Here is a 20,339-nt window from a genome sequence, read left to right on the forward strand (position 1 = left end):
GGTCTACAGCTGCCCCCCCTTTACTTAGTCAAACGGCCTTTTGGTGTACCATTTGATAAGTAAAGGAGTTGACCCAATTGTCCGGGGAATAAGCCATCCTTCCGACTTGTAGTGTCTTCAGGTGGGAAAATTGTTGAGTAGCCTCTCCAGGTTGAGTTTGCCCTCTCCAGGGTGAGTATTAGTCGTCGCCTCTCCAGGCTCGTGCATACCTCCGCGCTTCTAGTTACTTTGGTAGCGTGAGTCTTGCCCTCTCCAGGGTGAGTTTGCCCTCTCCAGGGTGAGTTTGCCCTCTCCAGGGTGAGTATTAGTCGTCGCCTCTCCAGGCTTGTGCATACCTCAATGCTTCTGATCACTTTGGTAGCGTGAGTCTTGCCCTCTCCAGGGTGAGTTTGCCCTCTCCAGGGTGAGTTTGTACTCTCCAGGGTGAGTTTTCCCTCTCCAGGGTGTTGCCTCTCAACATGGGCAGCTGAGTTTGCCCTCTCCAGGGTGAGTTTGCCCTCTCCAGGGTGAGTTTGCCCTCTCCAGGGTGAGTTTGCCCTCTCCAGGGTGTTGCCTCTCAACATGGGCAGCTGAGTTTGCCCTCTCCAGGGTGAGTTTTCCCTCTCCAGGGTGAGTTTGCCTCTCCAGGGTGAGTTTGCCCTCTCCAGGGTGTTGCCTCTCAACATGGGCAGCTGAGTTTGCCCTCTCCAGGGTTTTGCCTCTCAACATGGGCAGCTGAGTTTGCCCTCTCCAGGGTTTTGCCTCTCAACATGGGCAGCTGAGTTTGCCCTCTCCAGGGTTTTGCCTCTCAACATGGGCAGCTGAGTTTGCCCTCTCCAGGGTTTTGCCTCTCAACATGGGCAGCTGAGTTTGCCCTTTCCAGGGTTTTGAGATAAGTTTGTCTCCACAGTCCACGATGCTGCTTCGACGATTGTTTTTGATTTTGTGCCGCTGAGGGCTGGATAACGCAGGGATCCGTCTAGGGGATGTGCAGTCATTCATAGGTTTTTGTGCCCCAACTTGCATTGCTTAGTTGGTACCCATGGGGAATTTCTGACTCCTTGGGGTGTAGACACAGATGCTCTCTCTCTGAGTTGAGCGATGCCTTATGTTTGGCTGACGTCCTTTTGACGTAAGTGGAGTATCCCGGTTGTCCTTATTCGGGTGTCTCTTTTGATTTTCTGATTTTTGTAGCCTCTGTGTAGGCTGTTATCCGCTGGGGGATTCTGTCGTTCAATTCTTGACTGGCCTCTTCTGTTAGGCAAATCATCTTGATGTTCGGTGTTTGGCTGGATGCCGAATTCCGCTTGGGGAATATTTATTGATATTTTTTTATTTTTCTCCTTTTGTAGGGGTGCCTCTTGAGTAGGCGACTGGGGATTTGGGGATCTTATGTATCCCAGAGTATTATTTAGGAAGCCTCTGCAGGCTTAGCCTCACTCAGCGCTTGAGTCAGAGAGCTATCTTCCACTGAGGAAGTTTCAAGTCCTTTGACTGAATATTTTGCTTGGATGATCGCGCTTCCATTGGGGATTTTGACGATTTTGCTTTGATAGCTCTCGCTGGGGATTTGTTCCATGAGCTTAAGCTGAGGTTTCTCTGGGGAGTATTATTTCTGCGAGCCTCTCCAGGCTCAGTTATTCTGAGAGAGTATTATTTCGGCGAGCCTCTCCAGGCTCAGTTATTCTGAGAGAGTATTATTTCAGCAAGCCTCTCCAGGCTCAGTTATTCTGTGGGAGTATTATTTCGGCAAGCCTCTCCAGGCTCAGTTATTCTGAGAGAGTATTATTTCGGCAAGCCTCTCCAGGCTCAATTATTCTGAGAGAGTATTATTTCGGCGAGCCTCTCCAGGCTCAGTTATTCTGAGAGAGTATTATTTCGGCAAGCCTCTCCAGGCTAAGTTATTCTGTACAATTTGTTGGGTTTTCTGTATTTTGCCTTTTTTGTTGATTTTTGGCTTTTTCTGTATTTTTGTTGTCATACACAAGCAATTTTTCTATTTTTCTATTTTATGCAATTGCCTCATGATAAGGTCTTTGAATGTGCAACTAATGTGTGTGTGATGCACAAATGCAAGTTTGATTATTTTATTAATGCCTTTCTTTTTTTTTTTTTTTTTTTTTTAAAATGAATGGCTCTCCCTATCCTCCTTTTCTTGGAGGAATTTCTGTCGTCAACGTGAGGGAATATCTTTGTGAGCCTTTTTCACAGGAGATTACGGATTTTATAGGAACCCCTCCAATTTTCTTTATTGACTGATTATTAAAGGAATTTCGTACAATTTTTATGAAATACCAATTTTAGAGGCATAATCACATGGTCAAGAGAGAAGAGAAAATGAATAGATATTTTATTGATATTCACAAGTGTTTTTACAGAAAGATATACAGAAGGAATTTCTGAAGAATGGCTGGCCAGGGTAGGCTATATACATTGGGCTTAACAATTATATATGTAATTGTTGCTCTTTACATTCCCCTAGTTGCTTCGGGTGAGATGCCTGAGCCAGGAGTGTAGATGCTGCAAGACGCTTGCTTCTAGAAGATAATCACTTGATCCGCCTTTCGGTTTTCGATTCAAGTGATCGTTGCTTGCTTTGTTTTTGCATCTTATTCTTTTGCCCCTAATTTTTGTCTAGGACGTATCCTAGCGGGGATAAATTCGCCTTTGTTTTGCCTAGTACCCTTGTACTGGCGGGCTTTTTATTTTGCCCTAACTTTTGCCTAGGACGCCCTTTTTGGGTTTTCATCCTAGCGGGCCTATGCAAGCAACGTCTTCAAGCATAGTACTTCTTTACCACGTCAGCGTTGACTGGATATCGAAGTTCTTCTCCATCCATGTCTGTGAGGATCAATGCTCCTCCTGAGAAGGCTCGTTTTACCACGTATGGTCCTCCGTGATTTGGGACACACTTTCCGATTTTGTCCTTTTGAGTTGGTAGCAATTTCTTCATTACCAACTCTCCCTCATGGTAGACTCGAGGGTGGACTTTCTTGTCAAAAGCCTTTTTGATCTTCCTCTGATAGGCTTGACTATGGCATATGGCGTTCAGCCGTTTCTTTTTGATAAGGTTCAACTGGTCGTATCGGCTTTGAACCCATTCTACCTCGGAAAGTTTTGTTTCCATGATTACCCTTAGAGAAGGTATCTCGACTTCGACGGGTAGAACTGCCTCCATCCCATAAACGAGGGAGAATGGAGTAGCTCCTGTAGATGTACGTACTGAAGTCCTATAGCCATGAGGAGCGAAGGGTAACATCTCGTGCCAGTCTTTAAATGAGACAACCATCTTTTGCACTATTTTCTTGATGTTCTTATTGGTTGCCTCGACTGCCCCATTCATCTTTGGCCGATATGGGGAAGAGTTATGGTGTTGGATCTTGAATTCTTGGCACAGTTCTTCCACCATTTTGTTGTTCAGATTAGATCCATTATCAGTGATGATTTATTTCTCCATGCTTCCACTAGATTATTCTAAAATCATTTGGGACAAGAGAGAAAAGAAGGGAAAGATACTTTTATTCTGAAGTTTGTGTTTTAGAGGGGATTTATTTTTCAAAAATGGTTTTTGTAAGAATGGTTAGCCGAGGTAGGCTTATGTGTTTAGGCTTGTTTGATTAAACACTTATGAAGTTAAGAAAATCTTTGTTTATTGACGTTGTGATTTTGACAACTTAGATAGCTTCCCTTGAACCTTTCTTGAATTCGGCTCGGGGTACCATCATGGATTTCTTTTGTTTTTTGATTGTCCTTATTTTTGCCTAAAACACCCTTTTGTGGCGTCTTAGCGGATCTTTGTTTTTGTTTATTTTTGCAACCCTAACTTTTGCCTAGGTTACCCTTTCGTGGGATTCCTAGAGGGTCTTTTGCTCTTATTTTTGCGCAGCCCCCTTTTTGGGTTTCCTGCCGAGCTTCTTTTATAGAGGATTTCTTTTTATCCATGATGGCACTTGTCGAGGCCAAGGGAAGGTGCTCCAAGTTGTCACACACACTTCCACATAAAGATGATGTGGGTTTATTATTATTAAGATGACTTTAACCTCATTCATGTTTATTCAAACAGGGTTAAAAATAATGTGGTTTAGAATTTTATTATAAGCAAGAAAAGAAGCAAAAAGAATGATTTCATTATGATCATAGCGGAAACATATGTCCTTACTTCATCACTGATATGGGTCCCAATGTTGACCTTTTTTATCTCTCGGCCCTGCCCCAAATTCACAGTCTCCAATTTCTCTTGATATGGTTGGAGTAGACGAGCTTCTTGATTTAGCAGTCTTTGCAGATCCGGAGAGATGACCTCCTCATCACTGTCCAACTCAACCCATTCATCCTCAACTTTCGGATCCCGGTCAGAGCGAACAATTACAGACATAATTATTTTATTGGTTCTGTTTAGGTTTAGAATTATTAATGTTAATAAGAGAGAGAGAGAAAAGAACTAAATGAGAGAATAATGTGTGAAAAATGCCTCTTTATTGATATATGTAAAATGTACAAAACCCTTATTTATATGAAAGGTCCTCATGATCTCGGGTACTGATCATGAGTCCCAAAAAGAAAAAGAAAATTAAGGAGGGGCCCTATCGTGGCTTGCCCTTCTCTCTACTCCTGCTTTGGCAGAGGGTTCTTGCTCACGTCGGGCGCTGTTGAATCGAAAGTGACCCACCCAGCATCAATAAGGCTTTGGACCTTGTGTTTGAGAGCTAGGCAGTTCTCTGTTGAATGCCCTGGTGCCCCCGAATGGTATAAACATTTGTCTTGTGGCTTGTACCAATCGGGGTAAGGTGGGTCGATCTTCCTTGGTGGAACATAAGCTAGAAGTTTGGCTTCTACTAGCTTCGGCAGGAGATCGCTATAAGTGGTCGGAAGTTTATCAAACTTCTTCACAGGAGTGAATTGCGATCTACCCGACTTCGAAGTGGAAGTAGCCGAGGGTATGGTTATAGCATTGACTCCTCCCTCTTTCTTCTTCCCGAAGGCCTTCTTAGCTTCATATGATTGGGAAGGCTTAGCCAGCTTCCCACTTTTAAGTCCTTGTTCCACTCTCTCCCCAATGGTGATGATGTCCGAGAAGAGTGTCGTTGTGTTCCCTATCATTTTATCGTAATAGGGACTGTCGCCACCGGCCCGAAACGGGCTTTCGGCATTCGCGAAGGATGGTTGGACTCGTTTTATTTGTTTAAAAAATAGTGGATTGCTAGAATGACTTATTCTCAAACTGAGACCTCGTCAAACGAGCAATTTTATTAAAAGGCTCACTAATCCATATTAATCCCAAGCGGGACCCTCCATGGATTAGAGGTTTTCATAAAAGGAGGGTTCGTGGAGTCGCCACCAATGTTTTACTCAAAACATTGGAAAAAGGGATAAGGCAATTGATTTAAAAATCAACTTTGGCCACTACAACCAGAGTTGGGTAAGGGAGTCGGTTACGCGTGGGGAAGGTGTTAGCACCCCACAGCGCCCCTTTCGGGTTCCCTATGACAGATTATTTTCTAAAATAACAGCGTAAAATTACTAAATTACCCCTATTTATTCTAAACAATTATGAATTGACTATCTACATGATGACAGTTTAAATATGCACACAGAAAGCAGTAAAAGGAAGGATTGAAGGGAAACCTCTTGAAGCGTGCTTTTTATAAAAAATGAACTGGGAAGCGTTTTGGCGTTCCCTCGCTCTACAAGCCCGCTCCTCACTCTCCTAGAACAAAATTTTAACTAAGGGAATCAAAAAGATTTCCCCTCGACTAGGTTCGATCCTCAAGCAAAATGGCTCGGGGCTCAAGAACTTCGTCGGATCAACTCTCCGAGTGATTTCTAGGGCAGAACACTGCTCAAAAACCCCAGAATACTCAAGGAGAGGGTTCAAACTATGTTGAAAAGTGTGGAATGACGTCCAATTGACGTCATATTTATAGGGAATAGGCGCAGTACGGCCTACAGGGCCAATACGGCCGTATTGAAATTATTGAACTTCAATACGGTCGTATTGGAGTTCAATACGGTCGTATTGAAAGTCAGAAATTTCAATACGCCCGTATTGAGTTCGCAGCGGTCGTATTGAAGTGTCAATACGGTCGTACTGACTTCAGTATGGCCGTATTGAAGCTTCAATACGGCCGTATTGAGTTCAGTACGGCCGTATTGGGCTTTTTCCCTCCACTTCTTTATTTTGAGCTATTCTAAGACCTCTGGACCTACAGAGAACCCTCCTAGGGCCTTCGAGGAGTCCTTCTGGCTGATTATCCTTCAGTCTTCGAGAGTCTTCAAGCTTTATTTCCGACCCGGACAATTTTAGGGGTCTACAGCTGCCCCCCCTTTACTTAGTCGGACGGCCTCTTGGTGTATCGGCTGACAAGTAAAGGAGTTGACCCAATTGTCCGGGTATTGTGCCGACCTTCTGACTTGTAGCGTCTTCCGGTGGGAAAATGTTGAGTAGCCTCTCCAGGTGGGTGCATACCTCGGCGCTTCTGACATCCTCGGTAGCTGAGTTTACCTTCTCCAAGGCCAACTTCACTCGACGCCCGAGCCGGAAGTTGGACATCAACGCGCCTCTGATGACGCTGATGGTTGAGTACCGCCTCTCCAGGCTTAGCTTCACTCTTTGTTCGAGCCGGAAACCAAGCACCTTTGCGACGACGGTGAGCAGTGTGAGTTTTGCCTCTCCAGGCCTTGCTTTGCTTGTTGCCCAAGCTGGAAGCTGTGAGTACCGTCTCTCCAGGCTTAACTTCACTCTTTGTTCGAGCCGGAAGCTAAGCACCTTTGTGACGACGGTGAGCAGTATGAGTTTTGCCTCTCCAGGCCTTGCTTTGCTTGTTGCCCAAGCTGGAAGCTGTAAGTACCGTCTCTCCAGGCTTAGCTTCACTCTTTGTTCGAGCCGGAAGCTAAGTACCTTTATGACAACGGTAGGCGGTGAGTACCCTTTTTCAGAGATAGCTTCGCTCATTGTCCGAGCCGGAAGCTGCATACCTCCGTGTTTGTGACGACGGGGTAGCGTGAATATCTCCTTTCCAGGGATTCGTGATGATTTTGTCTCCACAGTCCACGATGCTGCTTCGACGGTTGTTTTTTGATTTTGTGCCACTAAGGGCTGGATAACGCAGGGATCCATCTAGGGGATGTGCAGTTACTCATAGGTTCTTGTGTCCCAACTTTCCATTGCGTAGTTGGTGCCCACTGGAGAATTTCTGATTCCTTTGGGGTGTAGACACAAAGATGCTCTTTCTGATGTGAGCGGTGCCTTATGATTGGCTGACGTCCTTTCGACGTTGGTGGAGTATCCCGGTTATCCTTGTTCGGGTAACTCTTTTTGATTTTCTGATTTTTTGCTGCCTCTGTGTAGGCTGTTATCCGCTGGGGATTCTGGATGTTGATTTTGTCTCCACAGTCCACGATGCTGTTTCGACGATTGTTTTTGATTTTTGTGCCACTGAGGGCTGGATAACGCAGGGATCCGTCTAGGGGATGTGCAGTCATTCACAGGTTCCTGTGCCCCAACTTGCATTGCATTGTTGGTACCCTTGGGGAATTTCTGACTCCTTGGGGTATAGACACAGATGCTCTCTCTCTGAGTTTGAGCGATGCCTTATGATTGGCTGACGTCCTTTCGACGTTGGTGGAGTATCCCGGTTATCCTTGTTCGGGTAACTCTTTTTGATTTTCTGATTTTTTGCTGCCTCTGTGTAGGCTGTTATCCGCTAGGGATGTTGACATGTTGATTTTTTGACCGGCCTCTTCTGTTAGGCAGATAGTCTTGATGTTCGATGTTTTGGCGGGATGCCAAATTCCGCTTGGGGAATTTTATTAATCTTTTTGATTTTCTTCCCCTTTTGTGGGGATGCCTCTTGGATAGGCGATCATCCACTGGGGATTGATGTTGATTGGCCTCTTTTGTTAGGCAGATCATCTTGACGTTCATTTGTTAGGCTGAGAGCCAAATTCCACTTGGGGAATAGTTTATTGGTCTTCCTTTTGAAGAGATGCCTCTTTAGTAGGCGATTGGGTATTTGAAGTTTTTATTCATCCCAGAGTATTATTTAGAAAGCCTCTTCAGGCTTAGCTTCACTCATCGCTTTTGAGTTGAAAAGCTATCCTCTATTGGGGAAGTTTAAAGTCCTTAGACATTTTTCTTGGATGATCAGGCCTCCTTTGGGGATTTCGCTGATCGCATTCTGATAGCTTTCACTGGGGAATTTGGCCCGTGAGTGTAAGCTTGAGATATCTCTGGGGAATCGAGCCTTTCTAAGCTCAACTATTCTGAAGGAAGAGTATTGTTTCTGCGAGCCTTTCCAGGCTCAATTATTCTGAGGGAGTATTCTTTCTGCGAGCCTCTCCAGGCTCAATTATTCTGAAGGAGTATTATTTCTGCGAGCCTCTCCAGGCTCAATTATTCTGAAGGGAGTATTCTTTCTGCGAGCCTCTCCAGGCTCAATTATTCTGCGGGAGTATTATTTAGGCAAGCCTCTCCAGGCTCAATTATTTTGCGGGAGTATTATTTAGGCAAGCCTCTCCAGGCTCAATTATTTTGAGAGAGTATTATTTCGGCAAGCCTCTCCAGGCTCAGTTATTTTGAGAGAGTATTATTTCGGCGAGCCTCTCCAGGCTCAATTATTCTGTACGAGTATTTTTTCGGCAAGCCTCTCCAGGCTCAGTTATTCTGTATGATTTGTTGGATTTTCTGTATTTTGCCCTTTTTTCGATTTTGGCTTTTTCTGTGTTTTTGCCTTTTTTGTTGATTTTGGCTTTTTCTGTATTTTTGTTGATTTCTGTATTTTTGCCTTTTTTGTTGGTTTTGGCTTTTTCTGTATAGAAATGTCTCAGTTATTCTGAGAGAGTATTATTTCGGCGAGCCTCTCCAGGCTCAATTATTCTGAGAGAGTATTATTTCGGCGAGTCTCTCCAGGCTCAGTTATTATGAGAGTATTCTTTCGGCAAGCCTCTCCAGGCTCAGTTATTTTGAGAGTATTCTTTCGGCAAGCCTCTCCAGGCTCAGTTATTTTGTATGACGCTGTTGATTTTCTGAATCTTTGCATTTTGTTTGCTGCTGTCATACACAAGCAATTTTTCCTATTTTTTCTAATTTATGTAGTTGCCTCATGACGAGGTCTTTGAAAATTTCTTTATGGCCAATACGGCTGCATCCATTTCAGTACGCCCATGTTTGAGTTAAAAATTTGTTCATAACCCCAATTTTGGTACGGGTGTACTGAACATGGTACGGGCGCATTGTTTTTTCTGAAGTTTATATATTTTATTTTTTTGTTTTTTCAATAAACAGAGAATAAGTGATCTTCCAGTACACCTATCATCTGTATGCATGTATGCAGTATGATGCACCTAATTCTATTTGATTCTTTTTTCAAAAGAATTAACCGATGCGTTTTTGTGTTTGGATTTTGCCATTCCTCCAGACGGACTGTGCGCTGCCGATTTCTGTTACCGAGGAATGATGCGTATTTGATTTTGGTGTCATCAACCAAATGATTCTTCCCTTTCTTTAGAAGATGTGTCAACCCTCCTATTGATCACTATATCTCCATGTTTCCACTAGATTATTCAAAAATCGTTGGGACAAGAGAGAAAAGAAAGGAAAGGTATATATTTTTCGAAAGTTTGTGTTTTAGAGGGGTTTATTTTATTTTTGAAAAATGGTTTTTGTAAGAATGGCTGGCCATGGTAGGCTTATGTGTTTAGGTTTGTTTGTTTAAACACTTATGAGGTTAAGCACATCTTTGTTATTAATGATTGTGCTTTGACAACTTGGATAGCTTTTCTTGAGCCCCTTGTTGAATTCAATTGATGGTATCATCATGGATTTATTTTGTTTTTGTTTTTTTTTTTTTTTTTTTTTTTTCTTTTTTTGACGGCCCTAACTTTTGCCTAAAACACCCTTTTGTGATGTCTTAGCGGGCTTTTGTATTCATTTTGTAACCCTAACTTTTGCCTAGGTCACCCTTTTCGTGGGATTCCTAGCGGGTCCTTTGCTCTTATTTTTGCGCAGTCCCCTTTTTGGGTTTCCTGCCGAGCTTATTATCTTTAGGATTTCTTTTATCCATGATGGCACTTATTGATGCCAAGAAAAGGTGCTCCAAGTTGACACACACACTTCCACATAAAAATGATGTGGGTTTATTATTATTAAGATGATTTTAACCTCATTCATGTTTATTCAAACAGGGTTAAAATAATGTGGTCTAGAATTTTATTGCAAGCGAGAAAAGAAGCAATTAATGAAGAATGATTTTATTATAATCATAATGGAAACATGTGCCCTATCGAGGCTCGGGGGTCGGGCTATCCCCGAGGAGTGATCTCTAATAGTCACTGAGTCTATACATCCCTATCGGAAGGAGAAAAACATTTTGACGACAACGACCGGCCTTGACGCTTGTGAACCGGCCTTCCTAAAGATCTGGCTTAAAGAACGTCGAGAAGGATCTTGATTCCTCTTCGTTCTTTGATCTTTGTTAGGGTTGTGTCCTAACCCTTGTTTCCCCGGATTATCCTTGATAATGGGTAGCTCCGGGATTCCTTGGGAGTCCTTGCCTAATCCTTGTCCTGGCAAGTATCCGTTCTTGGTGAGCATATGAGCTACCTTCTTCATTTCTCGGGGAAACGTTTCAACATTGGCAATTTCCAATGCTTGGAAGGCGGTTTCCAAAGCTTCCTCTGCTGCATCCACATAAGGTATGTTGGATGGCTTGCTGATGAGTATGTCATCTTCAGCTTGTACAGTCACCAGTTTGTCATCCACTATGAACTTGACTTTCTGGTGGAGCGTAGAAGGAATAGCTTTCGCATCATGAATCCAAGGTCGGCCGAGGAGACAGCTGTATGCGGGAGTAATGTCCATCACTTGGAATTCGACATTAAAGATAGTGGGTCCAATTTGGATTGGAAGATTGATCTCTCCCACCACTTCTCTTTTAGAGCCATCGAAGGCTCGAACGATCATGTTGCTCGGGCGCATTTGGACTCCCTTGTTGCCAATTGCTTGAGCGTTCTTTTTGGCATCACATTCAAGGAAGATCCATTATCTACCAAGACTTTAGCGATGTGATACTCCTTGCACTTTACAGAGATGTGCAAGGGTTTGTTATGATTCGGTCCCTCGGCGGGGATTTCTTCATCGGTGAAGGTGAGGTGATCACTAGCCGTGATGTGACTAACAATCCCCTCAAACTTGTCTTGGGAGATAGTGTGCGACACATATGCCTCGTTCAAGACTTTCGACAGAGCTTGCCGATGCGGTTCGGAGCATAGGATCAATGACAACAGCGTAATCTTTGCTGTCGTCCTATGAAGTTGATCCACGATGGAGTACTCGCTCTGTCGGATAAATTTTAACAGCTTGTCAGTCTCCTCCTCGGATTCTTTTTCCTCGGTTTTCTTTTCTTCTTTTTCTTTATTCTTGGGGGCTTTGTTATGAAGATCATCGGGAGTGTAGATCCTTCCACTCCTAGTCATGCCCCCAAGTCCAGCGATGTTGGAGATATCGCCGTCGGCAGAAGAGTGGATGTCGTATATCCACGGCACAGCCTTATTTGATTTGTAAGGGAAAGGCCTTGGAACTGTGATCCTTAATGGTGTTGGACCTTCCCCTTTGTTTGTCTTGATTACCAACAACGGAGTTGACGTGTGCTCGCTTGGCGCGGTTGTTGGCTTACACTTGATAACGAACGGCGTGTGATCCATTCTTTGAATATACGCATCGATTATTTCTTTCTTTTTTATTAATGTTTATTAATGGATTACTAGGAGAGATGTATGAATGACTCCTAGATCTCTCCATGATCTATATGCATGATATGAGATGATGTTGAATATGCATGCATTGTGTTTATTGAACTAAGCATTATCATGTTTTTAGGATTTTCCTAAGATGATGCATGATATTGCTTGGTTTGGGTAAATACATATTTTTCTTTTGAATATTTTATATTTTTTTTGTATTATTTTTTTTTGGGTGAAAAGGGAAACTACCTATATGAATGCAATGAAGGTAGATGTTAACACCATGTACTAGAAGATCTTTATTTCTATTTATTCTTTTTATTTAAAAAAGAATGTTGTATGTTTAAAAGGTGCAAATGTATGCTCATACAATGTCACATAAAAATGCACAAACAATTCACTCATCCACGAACAGTCACGAGCGAATCACGAGGTAGGGGTCTCCTGCAGAAAAGTGCATATTCAAGGAGGATCTAACTGTTCTCACCGGTCTGAGGCCCCCAAGGTGCCCCCATTATAGGGACCCAATTCCTCTCGTCGTAAGTCGATGGAAAATTCCACCGCACTGTCGGACTTAAGTTCATGGTTATCACCTTGAGTGACGTTTTCCGACAACGGTCTGCGGGCACCTATAGACCCATTCGACAACCGGCCGTACTAACATCCACTCCCTATGGTTAATCACTCATGCCCCCGGGTATAGAGGGAACTGTTGTGTGCAAAGGTTTGTGTACAGTTTGTATTTCAAACAATTGCGAAAATTTAAACATACAACAGTTATTAAAAGCCAAATAGATAAAACATATTATCATACAAGCGAGGGGTAATGAAGTAATTTTAACTATTATTTGTTAAAATTAATCTGTCACTAAATGGGACTGACTCTCGAGGCTTCCCCAGTGAAGTCGCCATCTGTCGCCACCGGCCCGAAACGGGCTTTCGGCATTCGCGAAGGATGGTTGGACTCGTTTTATTTGTTTAAAAAATAGTGGATTGCTAGAATGACTTATTCTCAAACTGAGACCTCGTCAAACGAGCAATTTTATTAAAAGGCTCACTAATCCATATTAATCCCAAGCGGGACCCTCCATGGATTAGAGGTTTTCATAAAAGGAGGGTTCGTGGAGTCGCCACCAATGTTTTACTCAAAACATTGGAAAAAGGGATAAGGCAATTGATTTAAAAATCAACTTTGGCCACTACAACCAGAGTTGGGTAAGGGAGTCGGTTACGCGTGGGGAAGGTGTTAGCACCCCACAGCGCCCCTTTCGGGTTCCCTATGACAGATTATTTTCTAAAATAACAGCGTAAAATTACTAAATTACCCCTATTTATTCTAAACAATTATGAATTGACTATCTACATGATGACAGTTTAAATATGCACACAGAAAGCAGTAAAAGGAAGGATTGAAGGGAAACCTCTTGAAGCGTGCTTTTTATAAAAAATGAACTGGGAAGCGTTTTGGCGTTCCCTCGCTCTACAAGCCCGCTCCTCACTCTCCTAGAACAAAATTTTAACTAAGGGAATCAAAAAGATTTCCCCTCGACTAGGTTCGATCCTCAAGCAAAATGGCTCGGGGCTCAAGAACTTCGTCGGATCAACTCTCCGAGTGATTTCTAGGGCAGAACACTGCTCAAAAACCCCAGAATACTCAAGGAGAGGGTTCAAACTATGTTGAAAAGTGTGGAATGACGTCCAATTGACGTCATATTTATAGGGAATAGGCGCAGTACGGCCTACAGGGCCAATACGGCCGTATTGAAATTATTGAACTTCAATACGGTCGTATTGGAGTTCAATACGGTCGTATTGAAAGTCAGAAATTTCAATACGCCCGTATTGAGTTCGCAGCGGTCGTATTGAAGTGTCAATACGGTCGTACTGACTTCAGTATGGCCGTATTGAAGCTTCAATACGGCCGTATTGAGTTCAGTACGGCCGTATTGGGCTTTTTCCCTCCACTTCTTTATTTTGAGCTATTCTAAGACCTCTGGACCTACAGAGAACCCTCCTAGGGCCTTCGAGGAGTCCTTCTGGCTGATTATCCTTCAGTCTTCGAGAGTCTTCAAGCTTTATTTCCGACCCGGACAATTTTAGGGGTCTACAGGGACCAGTCAACGAGTTGATGAATAAGGACACCATCTCCTTATCCGACAGCGGGGGCTCTATCTGTGCCGCCAACTCCCTCCATCGTTGGGCGTACGCCTTGAAAGATTCATCATTTTTCTTACTCAAGGCTTGAAGATCTGACCTATCGGGTGTTAGGTCGATGTTGTATTTATAGCGCTTGAGAAAGGCGTCGGCCAACTGCCTCCATGTATGTACTAGATTTCCATCTAGCTGCATATACCAATTGAGCGCAGTATCGGCTAAGCTCTCTTGGAAGCAATGGATCAAGAGCTTTTCATTTGTGGCATTTGCAGCCATTTTGCGACAGTACATGGTGAGATGACTCTTAGGGCAAGTCGATCCCACGTACTTTGGGAAATCCGGCACTTTAAATTTAGGAGGGAATTGGATGTCCCTCACTAAACACATGTCGGCGGCATCTTTAATATCGAAGTCATGCCCCTCCATAGCCCTTAGCCGATCCTCTAGGGCGTGGAATTGTTCCTTTGAAACCTCGGGCTCTTTAATCATGATCCCCGCCCCAAGGGGTACAGCTCGTGGAGGTTCTTCCTCGTGCTCCTCCTCCTCATGATGATGGGACTCATGGTCACTGTGGTGAGACCCATGTACATTATGATGACGCATGAGCTCCATCATTTGCGCCATTTGTTCTTTGAGCTGCGAGAGCTCGGCTGTAAGCTTCTTATTTTGGTCCTCCAGCGCTTCCATCTTCTTGATTTTCTGCGCGCGTGTGAGGACAGAGAGATGACCAGCCACTTTCTAAAATGAATGTTTAATTAGTTTATTCATGGGATGAATACGCTCTTGACATGAGCTTGATAACCCTCCATTTTTAAGGCGCTGCCTTTTTAAAACGGAGTGTTACCACCCTCCTTGACTTATGATCCCTCCCCAACGGAGAATCTCGATAATTATGGGTCTCTTTTACTCATGTCAAGAGGTATTGGTGAACCTAAAATGCATGGTTTATGAGGATGCATGATGTCTTATTGGTAATGATGTACATGCTCCTCACTTTTATTATATTTCCACACATGGTCTTTCCTCTCATGTCATGGTATTTTCATGCATGGGGATTATTCTTTAGACCTTATCACGAGGTTTTATTAATGCACAAACAATATCACATAAACCTATACACAAACAATTCACTCATCCACGAACAGTCACGAGCGAATCACGAGGTAGGGGTATCCTGCAGAAAAGTGCATATTCAAGGTGGTTCTAACTGTTCTCACCGGTCTGAGGCCCCCAAGGTGCCCCCATTATAGGGACCCAATTCCTCTCGTCGTAAGTCGATGGAAAGTTCCAACGCACTGTCGGACTCGAGTTCATGGTTATCACCTTGAGTGATGCTTTCTGACAACGGTCTACGGGCACCTATAGACCCATTCGACAACCGGCCGTACTAACATCCACTCCCTATGGCTTTCCACTCATGCCCCCGGGTATAGAGGGAACTGTTGTGTGCAAAGGTTCGTGTGCAGTTTGTATTTCAAACAATTGCGGAAAATTAAACAAACAACAGTTATTAAAGCCAAATAGATAAACATGTTATCATACAAGTGAGGGGTAATGAAGTAATTTTAAACTATTATTTTAGAAATAATCCATCACTAAATGGGACTGACTCTCGAGGCTTCCCCAGTGGAGTCGCCATCTGTCGCCACCCCGCCGAAACGGACCTTGGCAATCGCGACGTGGTTGGACTCTTTTTAAAGTTTTGAAAAGTGGTGGATTGATAGAACGACTTATTCTCAAACTGAGACCTTGTCGAGCTACCAATTTTATTAAATGATTCACCAATCCATATTAATCCCAAGCGGGACCGTCTATGGATTAGTGGTTTTCGCAAAAATTAGGGTTCTTGGAGTCGCCACCAATATTTTACTCAAAACATTGGAAAAAGATTTAAGGCAATTGATTTTATAAATCAACTTTGGCCATTACAACCAGAGTTGGGTAAGGGAGTCGGTTACGTGTGGGGAAGGTGTTAGCACCCCCACAGCGCCCCATTAGGGTTCCCTATGACGGATTATTTATTAAATAATAGCGCAAAATTACTAAATTACCCCTATTTATTATAAGCGATTGTAAATTAAATATCTACATGATGATAAATTTAAATATGCAACAATCAGAAAGCGGTAAAAGAAGGGATTTTTAGAAAAGAAACCTCTTGAAGCGTGCTTTTTATATATCAATGAAGTCTAGGAGGCTTTTTGGCATTCCCTCCCTCTACAAGCTCGCTCGCTCCTTCCTAAAAAATAATTTTTGACTATGGAAATCCAAAAGATTTCCCTTCAACTAAGTTCGAATCTCCAAGCTAAATGCTCGGAATTCCAGAACTTCGTCGGATCGACTCCCAGAGAGATTTCTAGGGCAGAACACTGCTCAAAAACCCCAGAATACTCAAGGAGGGAGTCAAAACTGTGTGGAAAAGTGTGGAATGACGTCCAAATGACGTCCTATTTATAGGGATGAGGCGCAGTACGGCCCCTGGGTTCAATACGGCCCGTATTGAGTTTTTGTACTTCAATACGGCCGTATTGAATTCAGTACGGCCGTATTGAAATACAGAAACTTCAATACGGCCGTATTGGTTTCAGTACGGCCGTATTGTAGTACAAAATGTGCAGTACGGCCGTACTGAACTCCAAGGAGGCCGTATTGAGCTCCAAACCTCCCACTTTCTTATTTTTGGCTACTCTAAGACCTCTAAACCTACAGATAGTCATCCTATGGTCTTCTGGGAGTCCTTCTGGCTGACTTTCCTTTGATCTTTGAGAGTCTTCGAGTCTAATTTCCGACCCGGACAATTTTAGGGGTCTACAGGAACTACTATGGTTTAGTTATTGTAGATGACTACTCAAGATTCACATGGGTTATGTTTCTTGCTGTAGACACCCAATTTCGTTCGGGAGTATACAAACAAGGACATGGACCTCTGTTACGAAGGGAAGGAGCTCCTGAAACATGCCAACAAGAAGACAAGAATTTAGAGGGCACAAAACTACAAATTAAATATTTTTATGGGCCCGGAACGGGCCGTTCCAAAATCGGAACGGCCGTTCCAAGGTTTGGAACGGGCCGTTCCGAGGCTCCTAAAAGGCCAAAAACCCTAATTTGGAACGGCTGTTCCGAGATTGGAACGGGCCGTTCTAGATTGGAACGGGCCGTTCCAAGATTGGAACAGGCCGTTCCAAACTCCTCAAAAAAGGGGTCAAAGTTTATTTGGAACGGGGCTGGAACGGCCGTTCCTAAAATGGAACGGACCGTTCCAAGGCCGTTCCAGACCAATCATGTGTGCTTAATTTGGAATCCAGAACGGGCCATTCTGAAATCAGAACAGGCCGTTCTGGTTCCCCGATACGGGTCGTTCCGGTTTCGAAACGGGCCGTTCCAGGGTCCAAATTAACCCACAACGGCCATATCCAGAACGACCGTTCCGATTTTGGAACGGGCCGTTCTGGACCCCCTTCCCGAAGTCTATAAATAGACAGCTGGGGCTCATTTCTCAGGACTCCAAAATTTCGTCCAGAGCTCGAAATTTCTCTCTTCTTCTCTCTTTTTCTCTCTCTTTCTCTCTCTTGTATTTCTTGAGAGTTTGTGAGGTATTGTAGTGTGAAAAGGTCACCACAAAGCACCTAGAATCACCATTAACAAAGCTTGATACGAGGTATTTCAGTCAATCTTCTTCTCTCTCCTTTATTTTTATCTTTGTTTCTTATTTATGATAAACATCATTATAATAAAAATAATCATGTAGATATTTTAGAGTCAATTGTTTAATTTAAATTTCAAGCATGTAAATAGTCATCAATAAAAGGGGATTTAATATTTATATTATTATTATTTATAATGTTAACTTCGTCATAGGGTACCGATTAAGGGCGTTGTAGGGGTGCTTAATACCTTCCCTATACGTAACCGACTCCCGAACCCAATTCTGGTTATCAAGGCCATTATTGGACTTTTAAAAACCTTTCTTTTTCCAATGTTTTGAGTAAAATATTGGTGGCAACTCCATGAACCTATTTTCAAAACCATTAATTAAGGATTAGTCTGGTGTCCGGGCATTCCTTAATTGATGAGATCTTTAAAAGGATGTCTAAACCATAGGTCGCAAGATCGGAAATTTTCGGGTTGCGACAGATGGTGACTCCACTGGGGAAGTTTAAAGAGGGTCAGGCCCATTTAATTGATGAAGTTAATAAAATAAAAAATAATAATTTAAATATTTTTTCCCCTTTACCTTGTTTATTTTCTTTGTTTGACTTTAATATTTGTTTGCCTGTTTAAATTCAGCATTTGTTTGAAATAAAAATTGTACACAAACCTTTGCACACAACAGTTCCCCCTACACCCGGGGGCATGAGGGTAATAAACATAGGGAGTGGTTGACGTACGACCGGCCCAAGTTTGGCCTTGGAGCCTGCCAGCCTTGTCGGAAATCACACTCAAGGTGATAACCGGTTACTCTAGCCCGAAATACTGCGACAAACCTTAGAGTTTGCCAGGTGACGGCAACAGAGATACTGGGTCCCTATAATGGGGGCACGTTGGGGGCCTTAAGACCAGTGAGATTAGAACTGTCCTATACAATGCACTTTTCTTACAGGGACCACAGACCAAGGATTTAAACGTGACTGTTCGCGGGTGTACATTTGTTTGAGCATATGCGTGTTGCATTTGTTTTGTGTTTATTTATTTCAAATAGATAAGAATTACAAACAAACAGATATCAATAAAAAAAACTAAAACTAACGCTCTTTTGTATACCCTAACTCTAAAGCATCATATAGGGTAGTTTATTTTAAAAAAATATATATATAGCAAAAATCATGCATCATTCCCCTTTAGTAACAAAAAAAAATGATAAAATTTAGGCAAAAACAAATATCATGCATTTTTTAGTTTAGCATATGCATTCATTAGAAATGGAAGGTACATATAATAGTATGCAAAGATGTTCTCTAAACAAAAATCAATGAGAATGATATTCATTGAATCTCTCAAGTGACCTTGTATCCTATTCTAGGTTTCATATAGATAACACGCCTTCTTTGTAAATAATAAATAAGAATAAAAAGGGAAATCTAATTTGTGCGTGTTAGTCGGATAATGGAAATTACTGTAATCAAATGCGAGCCTGACACATCAAATCGGGGAACACTTATCAGTAATTGGGGGCATCACACGCCCAAATTGACGATTCAAACATCGAGACTTTCTCATGCAAAAACAACAATTGTCGGGATAAGAGGAATCGTCAAGAATGGATGAATCCTTGCTTTTTAGGGAATTACATGACAAAACCCAATTGAAGAATAAAGACATTGCATACAAAAAAACCGTTAGGATGAAAACCCGTAAAGGGCGTCCTAGGAAAAAATTAGGGTGAAAAAAAAAATCAAAATCCCGATAGGATACGTCCTATGCAAAAGTAGGGATATATAAAAATAAGAAATGTCTATCTGAGTTGGAATTGAAAGGTGGCTCGAGTATTCCCTTCGAAAGCAAGAATTCACAAAGGTTTCACTCCAAATGCAAAACACCGACGTTCAAACAAGTGGAAAGGTTTTCTTTTGGAAAATTATCAAATCATTCATGACTCTCTAGGGGGCAACTTCTGTCTATCTCTCTGTGTATGAATCACGAACACGGGGCATGCCCGGGCCTTCGAGATTTGCTAAAGGGGAACGTGTAAATTGAAAGTACTATTTTAAATGCCATAACATTCTTTCATTTCTCTTCTCCCTACAAATATTCACTCTAGACCTCATCCATCAACCCTTAATAAACAAGTTGTATTTGCGACAAAGATGTTACTCGATAATAGCATGGAAAGGATAACAAAGTAATCACATGAATCCAGACATGACTAGGGTTTGATAAAATAAATACATCCCATACCTCACAAACGCTGCAAAAATGAAAGCCTGGCAAGAAACCCACCAAGGGGGCTGCGCAAAAGTTAGGGCAAAATCTGCTAGGCAACCCACAATCAAAAAAGGGTAACCTAGGCAAAAGTAATGATCAAAAAAAATATCCGCTAGGGAACGCATCTCAAGTAACCTAGGCAAAAGTTAGGACGTCAAAGCAGTGACCTGAGTTTGAAAACTGAAAGGCAACTCAGGGGATCATCTAAACAAAGCACAAACCCAAGCCATCACTCCATTTTCCAAAAAGGCTAAAACACAATAATAGCTTCCTTGCAGCAAATACGTTTGTTTAATAACCCTAAACACCAAAGCCTACCTTGGCCAGCCCTTCTTCTAAAAACCCCTTTTTTGAAAAATCCTTTCTAACAACCCTTTTGAAAAAGATAAATAAATACAAACATCCCTTCTTTTTCTCTTAACCCTTATGGCATTAAAATGGTACCGAAAAGATACACGTAAAATGCACAGTGAATACTCACGGAGGGAAGGCCGAGATGTCCTCAAATAGAGGTTAGAGACGCTTGACCACACATCGACTGGATA

The 20,339-nt window shown here is 42.6% G+C and overlaps 1 protein-coding gene across 1 annotated transcript in view; it reads right to left on the reverse strand.

Moving 5' to 3' along the window:
* The window catches only part of LOC145952391 (uncharacterized), a 39,575-nt gene extending 19,551 nt beyond the window's left edge, over positions 1 to 20,024 (reverse strand). Inside the window, exon 1 of the mRNA XM_083064747.1 lies at positions 20,016 to 20,024. Within this exon, the coding sequence (XP_082920873.1) occupies positions 20,016 to 20,024 (9 nt within the window). The remainder of the gene's footprint in view (positions 1 to 20,015) is intronic.
* Positions 20,025 to 20,339: the final 315 nt, after the last annotated feature.

This window comes from Cajanus cajan, chromosome 10 (genome assembly GCF_000230855.2).
Source record: "Cajanus cajan strain Asha chromosome 10, NIPB_CcT2T_4, whole genome shotgun sequence".
Lineage (NCBI taxonomy): Eukaryota > Viridiplantae > Streptophyta > Magnoliopsida > Fabales > Fabaceae > Cajanus > Cajanus cajan.